The sequence below is a fragment of the Musca autumnalis genome, unplaced genomic scaffold, assembly GCF_047663935.1.
Source record: "Musca autumnalis isolate F117 unplaced genomic scaffold, ASM4766393v1 scaffold_2, whole genome shotgun sequence".
Taxonomy (NCBI): Eukaryota; Metazoa; Arthropoda; class Insecta; order Diptera; family Muscidae; genus Musca; species Musca autumnalis.
This window is the reverse complement of record NW_027411755.1, coordinates 214,077,969-214,086,598: the sequence shown is the minus strand read 5'-3', so window position 1 is coordinate 214,086,598 and position 8,630 is coordinate 214,077,969. Positions and strand designations below refer to the sequence as shown.

The 8,630-nt window shown below is 39.2% G+C and overlaps 1 protein-coding gene across 1 annotated transcript; it reads left to right on the top strand.

Moving 5' to 3' along the window:
• The first annotated feature begins 2,975 nt into the window (after positions 1–2,975).
• On the top strand, positions 2,976–8,630 carry LOC141395237 (uncharacterized). The gene is made up of 2 exons (XM_073970818.1): positions 2,976–3,282; positions 7,836–8,630. The coding sequence occupies exons 1-2, from the start codon at positions 3,184–3,186 to the stop codon at positions 7,989–7,991; spliced, it is 255 nt and encodes an 84-aa protein (XP_073826919.1). The 5' UTR covers positions 2,976–3,183; the 3' UTR covers positions 7,992–8,630.

Here is an 8,630-nt window from a genome sequence, read left to right as displayed (position 1 = left end):
CGTCTTTTCCGCAGGAAAAAGAGAGAAATGGAAAGACGGGAGTGTGAAAAAATCGAGATGTACAGGAGCCAGAATGAAGTCCGAAAGTTCTACCAAAGAGTGAAACATCAAACTGATGGCTTTGGTACAGGCACATCCTCCTGTAGAGACCAGCAAGGTAATTTGGTAAGAACATTTCTCCATACTGTTTGTATCCAATAGTAGCGAAGACGGCGAAGATACCACAGATCCAATCTTTGAAGATGATATTGAATGTATACCGCCCGGCCAAGATGAGTTAAAGACAGCAATAAGTTGGCTGAAGAATAATAAGGCAGCAGAAGCCGATGGCTTACCAGCCGAGCTGTTCAAAACCGACACGCTGATAAGGTGTATTCATCAGCTAGTTAGCACCATCTGGCAGGAAGAACGAGTACCCGACGATTGGAACCTGAGTATCCTGTGCCCCGTCCACAAGAAGGGAGATAAGACTGTATGCTCTAACTATAGGGGCATAAGTCTACTCCCTATTGCCTACAAGATCGTGTCAGGGATATTGTGCGAACGACTAAAGCCTATGGTCAACGAGATAATTGGACCATACCAATGCGGCTTTAGACCTGGCAAGTCCACCATTGACCAGATATTTACCCTGCGGCAAATCCTGGAGAAGACCCAAGAGATGCAGATCGTCACCTACCACCTTTTTGTCGATTATAAAGCAGCCTTCGACAGTCCGCTGCGTTCAAAGATATTCCAAGCCATGTCTGAATTTGGTATCCCGGCAAAGCTCATCCGGCTTTGTAGAATAACATTAACTGATACTCGATCGTCAGTTAAAATAGAAAAGAACTATCGAGAAGACCAAGTTAATGGTGTCGTCGCGCAATGCGTCCATAGAGATCGGGCCAACTGTTGACGTTGGTTCCTATAATTTTGCTACTTTGGGCTGAGTAAGCAGTTTAGGAATAAAACCACATCTCGTCAAACAAAAACAACGCTTTACAAAACACTGATACTACCCGTACTGATATGTGTTTCAGAAGCCAGGGTACATGCGCAAGCAGATAAGGCAGTGCTTGGAGTGTTTGAGAGAAAATTCTTCGAAAGATTTATGGACCAATCTGCGTTGACGGTGAATATCGACGTCGTATGAACCACGAGCTGTATCTGCTATACAACTACATCAGTATAGATAAACGTATCGAGATGCAACAATTGCGTTGGCTAGGCCATATAATAAGAATGAGTGATGATCAACCCGCTAAAAAAGCGTATAAATTCGGGCCGCATGGTGCACGCAGAATCGGCAGGCCAAAGAATAGATGGCGCAAACAAGTGGATAAATCCTCGAAGTTGGCAATTTTTAATGGAGATATTTTGTGACCACTAGGAATCTCAAATGTCAAATTGCAGGTAGTTCCGGCAATAATATGGAAAAGAATATGCTACAACAATTGAGAATCTACTCTCCGTTTGCGATATTTTTTTTTTGTTTTTTGATTTTTTACGTGTGTGCAGATGTTCGATAAATGCAAAGGAAATGCACAGAAATTTAAAAAAAAAATTTTTGAGAGCATTTGGAGAAATCGGCTAATTTTGATATATAAATTTTATATTATAAGAAAATCTTTTTGGTATTGAAATGGTCTATATCAGTCCACGTTTTGAAATAGCCCCATAAAACGGTGCCTCCCGATGTTCGGTATTTGGGAGGTTTTATCCTCACTTGGCCGAAATGGCTGGAATTTCAAATTTGGTCCCGAGTGTATAACCATTCCCGCTGAGACTCTTCGATTCGATTCCGATTTTCGGAATTTTGAAATTTTTAGTCATATTATCCAACCGTATTACTGTATTTGTGCATTTTGTCTTCGTTGGGGATATAAAATATTCTGGCAGTGAATTGTCGGTGCAGGTCCAAGTTTTGATATGGTCCCCATAATAAAAAATTGGTAGGTGCCAGATTTTTGGTGTTTTAAAGGTTTTAGTTACATTGCTCAACAGAAATGAACAAAAGAATTCTTTAGAGAACTGTCGGTCCACATTTTGATATATCCCCACAGAAGGTGCCCCCCAATTTTCGGTACTTTGAATGTTTTACTACTTGTATCTAGTCTCCATTGAGGGTATAAAATATTCTTGCAGATATACATATGTTGTCTACGTTTTCATATAGCCCACATAAAAAGGTTCCGCTCCATTTTAGGGGCCCAAATTCCATTTCACAGCAATTCGGGCTAAGAATGAAGATGAAATCCTCAAAATACTTGAAATCGGGTGGTACCGTTAAATGGGGGCTATATGAAAAAACCCATATTGTTTTGGTTTCATTTTCATGTATTGTCATCCAAATCTGAAAAGTGTGCAAAGTTTTAGTTCGATTAGTCAACTGCAACTGTGTTAAAAATGAGTTACCAGATTTGATCTAAACAGACAGGAAACAAAGCAAGTTAAATAAAAATAAAACATTGTAAAAAAATAAAAAAACACTGTATTAGTAAAATGTTATAGATCATAATACCCCGTTTATATATAACCGGATTTAACAAACCGACTGGGTTTTAAATGTCAATTCCATTGCTTATATTTCAAACAAATCCTCATAAAGAAGGTTAACCCTGCAAAAAGCTCTAATATAAACAGCATATAATGCTAATAATTTATCAACTTTTCCCACTAAAGTATAATCAAAATAAAATTTAAGTTGCTAGTATCGAGTTTGTCGTGGGTGTCACTGTACATTCATCTTAGATGAATGTTTAGGGTAATCTACCATTACCTATATTTACATAACTCTGACATAAAACATTTTATTAATTGATGATTAATTTCCTTAACAATTTATTATAGTTTGTAAATAACGGTCGTTAATGGCAACCAAAACATTGCACACATACAACCCTGTTAAAGAAACAAATAACAACTAAACACCCTGTTGTCTTGGCAAACGAGAAAACAAAATCACCCAGTACCCGACATTTAATTCTCTCATCAGCTGTCAGAATTGTACTCTCATTGTGAATGGACGTGTGTATTTTTGTTGTTGTGTCTGAAATAGAAAGAAGCAAGAAAAAACCAAAAGAAATAGAAAAACAGTGAACGAAAATTGCAATTAAAACATTTTAAACAAATCACGTATTAAACAAAATATATTTTGTACTTTTATAAAAACAACAAGTAACACTAAAGCACGCCGCCAACATGACCGATATGAAGAATGAAATGGATAGTGATTTGGATCAGAATTATTCATTAAACAGCAACGCCGACCCCAAGAATATGCAGGAATTGACAATTTATGTGAGTATTGAATTTCTGTGCGGAACAAATTAAGAAAAGTGTCCCTTGTGTGGCGGAGGAGGAAATGCACAACAAAGCTAGCTTGTTGCATTTTTAATGTGATAATTTTTTCATAGAAATTTGTTGCCCCTGCCGGTTGACGTGTTGCCCCCTGCTTGTAATCTTTTCATTATGTATTCAATACATCATTTGTTTACTTTTGCGTTTTTTGTAAACAAAAATGGGCGGAAACTTACAATGTCATGGATAATACATTTAATAAGCTGGTAATGGGTGCAGCATGAATAGATATTGTCAAGGATTAATCAATGAGACTCCCAAATGCGGTGAATGGCATGGACATTTTTTGTGGTCTTCTTCGATAATAGTGGCCAGATATCTTTCATTATCAATACGGGAACATAAGGTTGTCCTTCGTTCTGAAATTTATGCAGAGTAGTCTCGCAAAGCTTCTATGCAAGTGGTGTAGGGCATGCCGTTCGGAATTGGCTGCAATAGTAGGTCCCATATCATCGAGCTAATATGAATCGATGTGCACTCATTGTTATCATAGATCCTTGAATGTTTTGGGAAGATACGTGTGAAGGTCTAGGGTAACTCCTAAAGTCATATGGTACTTTGTGATCGGTACATCTTCTACTTGCACACCACAGACACACAGTATGTCGTGATTGTCGGTATCAAGAATTCCGATTGGTCAAGCGCCACCAACACTATTCAATGGCACGGTCCGTTCTGGTTAAATTATTGTGTGATATGTGTGGGGATACTTGTTGTTTTTATACCCTCCACCATAGGATGGGGGTATATTAAGATTGTCACTACGTTTGTAACTACTCGAAACAATCATTGTAGACCCCACAAACTATATACTTGATCAGCGTGCAATTCTACATCGATATAGCCATGTCCGTCTGTCTGTCTGTCCGTCTGTGGAAATCACTCTAGCGTCCGAACGGATTGACGTAGGTGGATGAAATTTTGGGAAAATCTATTATATGTACGTAGGACTTTTGGTATTGAAAGCGGGCTATGTAGGTCCACGCTTTCGTGTAGCCCCCATACAAAATGACGCGTGACGCGTCGTCGTTTTAAGGAATTTTTAAGATATTTGTCCCATTTTACCACCGAATTGGTTGTAAATTGGTATTTTGTGTCTCCAGAGGCCAAAAAACATTCCTACCAAAGTTGGTTTATATAGGTCCACGTTTTGGTATAGCCCCCATACAACGCCCCATATAAAGTACGCGTCATTTTAATATATTTTGAATGTATTAGTCCCAATTGAAAAGAGAATCGGTTGTAACTTTGTATTTTGTGTTTTCAGAGGCTAAGAAACATTTCCACCGTAAAGTGTTTATATAGGTCCACGTTTTGATATAGCCCCCATAGGACGATATCTCCCGATTTTCGGCATTTTGAAGGTTTTGGCCTCATTATCAAACCGAGATGGCTGAAATTTGGTATTTAGTCTTCGTTGGGGTTATAAAACTTTCCCCCAGAAAATTTTAGGTATAGGTCCACGCCATCATATAGCCCCCACAGAACGGTACTTTCCGATTTTCGGTATTTTGAAGGTTGTGGGCACATTAATCCACCGAAATGGCTGAAATTTGTTGTGGAGGGTATAAAAAGTTCGGCCCGACCGAACTTAACGCTTTTCCTACTTGTTTAAGTTCATTTATCTGCTGACTCTGGGTCTTTCTCAACTTATAGGTTTATGGCTACCTCGATGTTTTGTAAACACAAAGCTACTGGTGTTAGTTGAGTAGGTTTAGCAGCATGCTGAGCAGATGTTCTGCAGGGTGTCATCGATCCTTGCCGTATAGGAATTTAGAAGGCTACACTATTTCGAGCTTAGTTGAACTGCTCTGGTTTGTCATGGCATCTGACGCTCCTCAGCTGCGATAAATAGGTTCCGAAGACCGCATTCACACAATAGTTGCTTCTCCAACAGCTTCTGTGTGAATGCTATGCACTCCTGCTTGATAGACTTCCTGATCTACGGGTTCTCTCTAAATCATGAAGATCCTTCCTGATATGCCTGGGTGGGGTATCCTATCTATCCTTTATCTGCACCCTAAGTGAAAAAGGTAGAGGTTAAACTGTTCCGGACATATATTGTCAACACAACAATAATTCATTATCCAACGTTTCAAACTTGGTTGAATGGTTGTCTTTTCGATTACCTCAAACAGCGTGGACTGGGTGACAGTATCAAAGTCACTGTTCTATCATACGGCTAGAGCCTCAACGGTCTTTGCTTCGGCGACAAAAGCGAAATCGGCCTGGTTTCAGTAGCGGGACCACCGATGTGGGTGGCTAGCGACAGTTTGAGAACTTTATTGAGATACTGATGATGCTGTTTCACATTACCATGAAGGTTCGATCCGGGTTCAACGCTTTTGAAGATTTTGCGTTCCTGATGGCAATCGCAATATCATCCATTGTAAATTGTGGTGTTTCCACCTCGGCAGGAAGAGACCTAATGCGACGTAGCACTCTCCTGGGAAATTTGTTCTTAGTTCGGGTAAAAGGCGACGGCGGCAGCAGTGTTGTCCCGGTACGTCCTTTCTGCTACCCGAACATAAAATGAAGATGTAATTAGCAAACTCTTTGAAACTTGGTCAATTAGCTTTCGTATGATTGATGAACATGCAACGTTCAGATGTGATGAAATCGGGCTATCTGCTGGTGCTGACAATTATGGGGTGATCCATGGAAACTACGGGTTGCCAGGTGACGTCATTTTTTAGACCAGGTGACACGATGGTTATATCTGGCGAACTGTGACACTCTCCGCTAATTCTGTTAGGGGCGTCCTCATTAACCGTGCAGCTCTATAATCCTCTATGCAGCTCTATACCCCTCTTGTCGTTTCCGAGGACCGAATGCCACAACTAGTCCTAGGGCAACCAAAGCTTCCATGTACGGGCCATGCTCAACCGAGATAGGTCTGTATTAAACAGACTGATGCAATAGGAAAGCTATATCCACTTCTGGAGCGATACTTCCTCTGTACTTTGTAACAACGTTGAAAGCTGCAGTTATTGCTGTGCTTGGTTTCCTGCACCGCGGCGACCATGATATTATTCCGACTCATGAATGCAACTAAATTGCAAAAAGAATGCATTTGCAGGGATTAGAACAAAAAGGAATAGTGTTAAGTGTTGCATGAGCGGCTGTTGTTGGGGGGACTGCGGGGGAGTCCCGTATTCTGGTGGCGACGACTCACTGGGGGCTGTGTTCACGCAGCAACAAAGTCCCTGTCGTAGTCCCAGAACAACCCCTATGATGCACCCAATCCCGACATCTATAACATCTAACCGAACTTTAAGTTTGGTTGATGTGACAAACTGACCAGAAATAAATTGGTTTTGGGTTTTTCTCCTCAACGGATTAAAATAATCCGAAGCAGGCATACTGCTAACAATACAGAAAAACGATGAGAATACAAACATGTATACACGGATGTGGCACCCGCCGGAACACCGTTGTTGTATGGTTCCGGGTCAATCCGTTAATGAAGAACCCCCACCGTGCGATTGCCTTTACTATTACTGTTAGCCTCTGCCGCCGTCAGCCGAGACTACACTGCAGAATTTCTCCAACTGGGATATGGCGTTTACCCACGTGGAAAATTGCATGTCTCAGGGTATTTCCTTTTTTCTGACAAACCAGAGGGCATGTTTCATATCATTCGTGAAGTCGCTTGCTAAATAACCCCTATTAAAATACTCCGTTTCACAATACATGGCAAATGTATTGTAAGAAGTATACATTGTACACACGATAACCCCGGTTTACTACGCGGATAATCCCGATGAATCCCCTGAAATACCTCCAATCCTGACACCTAGTACATGTCACCTATGCTTGGATGTGGTTGATGTGCAAACCGAACTATGTTGGCCCAGGGTATTTTTGTACTGCTTACAGCTTCCGCTTACCATAACTCTGTGGATTTTGATGATCACTGGTGAGAAATTCCTCACATTTTTATAAAGGCAGGGTGAGAGATAATCAAAACGTGATTGCTATTATGTTTATCGCAAATTTCTTTTCTTCTGATTCCAAAAGTGCCAAAAGATCAGTGACATTTATTCTGTGAAATATTCAACTCGCAAAATTTGCCCTACAATTGTTACATTTCCAAATATGAAACTATCGGGTATTTTCTGAGACACATTTCACCTCTCACTTCACGCCTCAAGCATTTTGTTCACCCAATTTACGCTTTTTTTTCGAGTATTTTATGGACGGACTAGGGCGTGCTCTTCTTTTTGAACACCCTAATGAATCTTAGCCCCAAGAAATTCGCAAAAAATGGGGTGAACAAAATGCTTGAGGCGTGAAGTGAGAGGTGAAGTGTGTCTCAGAACATGCTCGTATGTTGATATGCCGTCCACATACCTGAAAATCGTTAAAAATTTTAAATTATATAATTAAAAATCTTATTAATTGAATAAACAACTATTGGTATGATAACAGTTGGAATCAATCTATTGCCCATTTGTCTCTTTGAAAAAATTCATAGTTTTCTTTCTTTGCAGGTCCAAAGTCTTTTGCAAAATGTTCAAGATAAATTTCAAACAATGTCCGATCAAATTATAACACGCATCGATGATATGGGCAATCGGATAGATGATTTAGAAAAAAGTATTGCTGATCTTATGAATCAAGCCGGTGTTGAAGGCCCAGAGAAATAAAAGCCCTAACATGATGGGGAGGAAACGTAAGGCATGCGCAAGATGATGACGACGATCTCCAGAATGTGGGAGAATAGAGGATGCTCAAAGAAACCAATAATTACAATAACAGCAACAAGCATATATATATCAAATCAAATAACCCAACCCAAATATACACAACTTTCATACCAATAGAATCAAAAGTCCAAGTCCAACAACAACAACTTCCTATCAATCATTCATTCCTCCAAAACACTCTCTTTCTCTATCTCTGTTAAACTTCTTACTGCTAACATCAATTCATATTTCCTATTAAATATATTTAAGCGTAAAAATTTATTATATTGTAGTTTTTGTTGTATTTTTTTCTTTCTTCATTCACTTGCCACTCCTTGTATTGTAATTTTCGTGTCATAACACTGTATTTAAATCATTTTAGTACAATTATGATAGAATTTTACCACTATTTTTTAAATGAAAAACAAGCTAAATGTAATTTACAATAAATTATAAAAAAGAGGATGGTTATATTTTGTTGGAGAGTTTTTTTTTTTTGTAATGTATGTATAATTTATCTTAAAAGGAAATTGATAAGCTGAAAACAAACGAAAGAGATAATTATGAAATAAAAAACCTTGAATTATATTTAAGTTGAAA

What these genes read in the sequence shown, in the direction of transcription:
- LOC141395237 (XM_073970818.1), top strand. Translation starts at nt 3,184, where the DNA reads ATGACCGATATGAAGAATGAAATGGATAGTGATTTGGATCAGAATTAT. An exon ending in TGCAGGAATTGACAATTTAT is followed by an intron (nt 3,283 to 7,835) that starts GTGAGTATTGAA and finishes CTTTCTTTGCAG; the next exon opens with GTCCAAAGTCTTTTGCAAAA.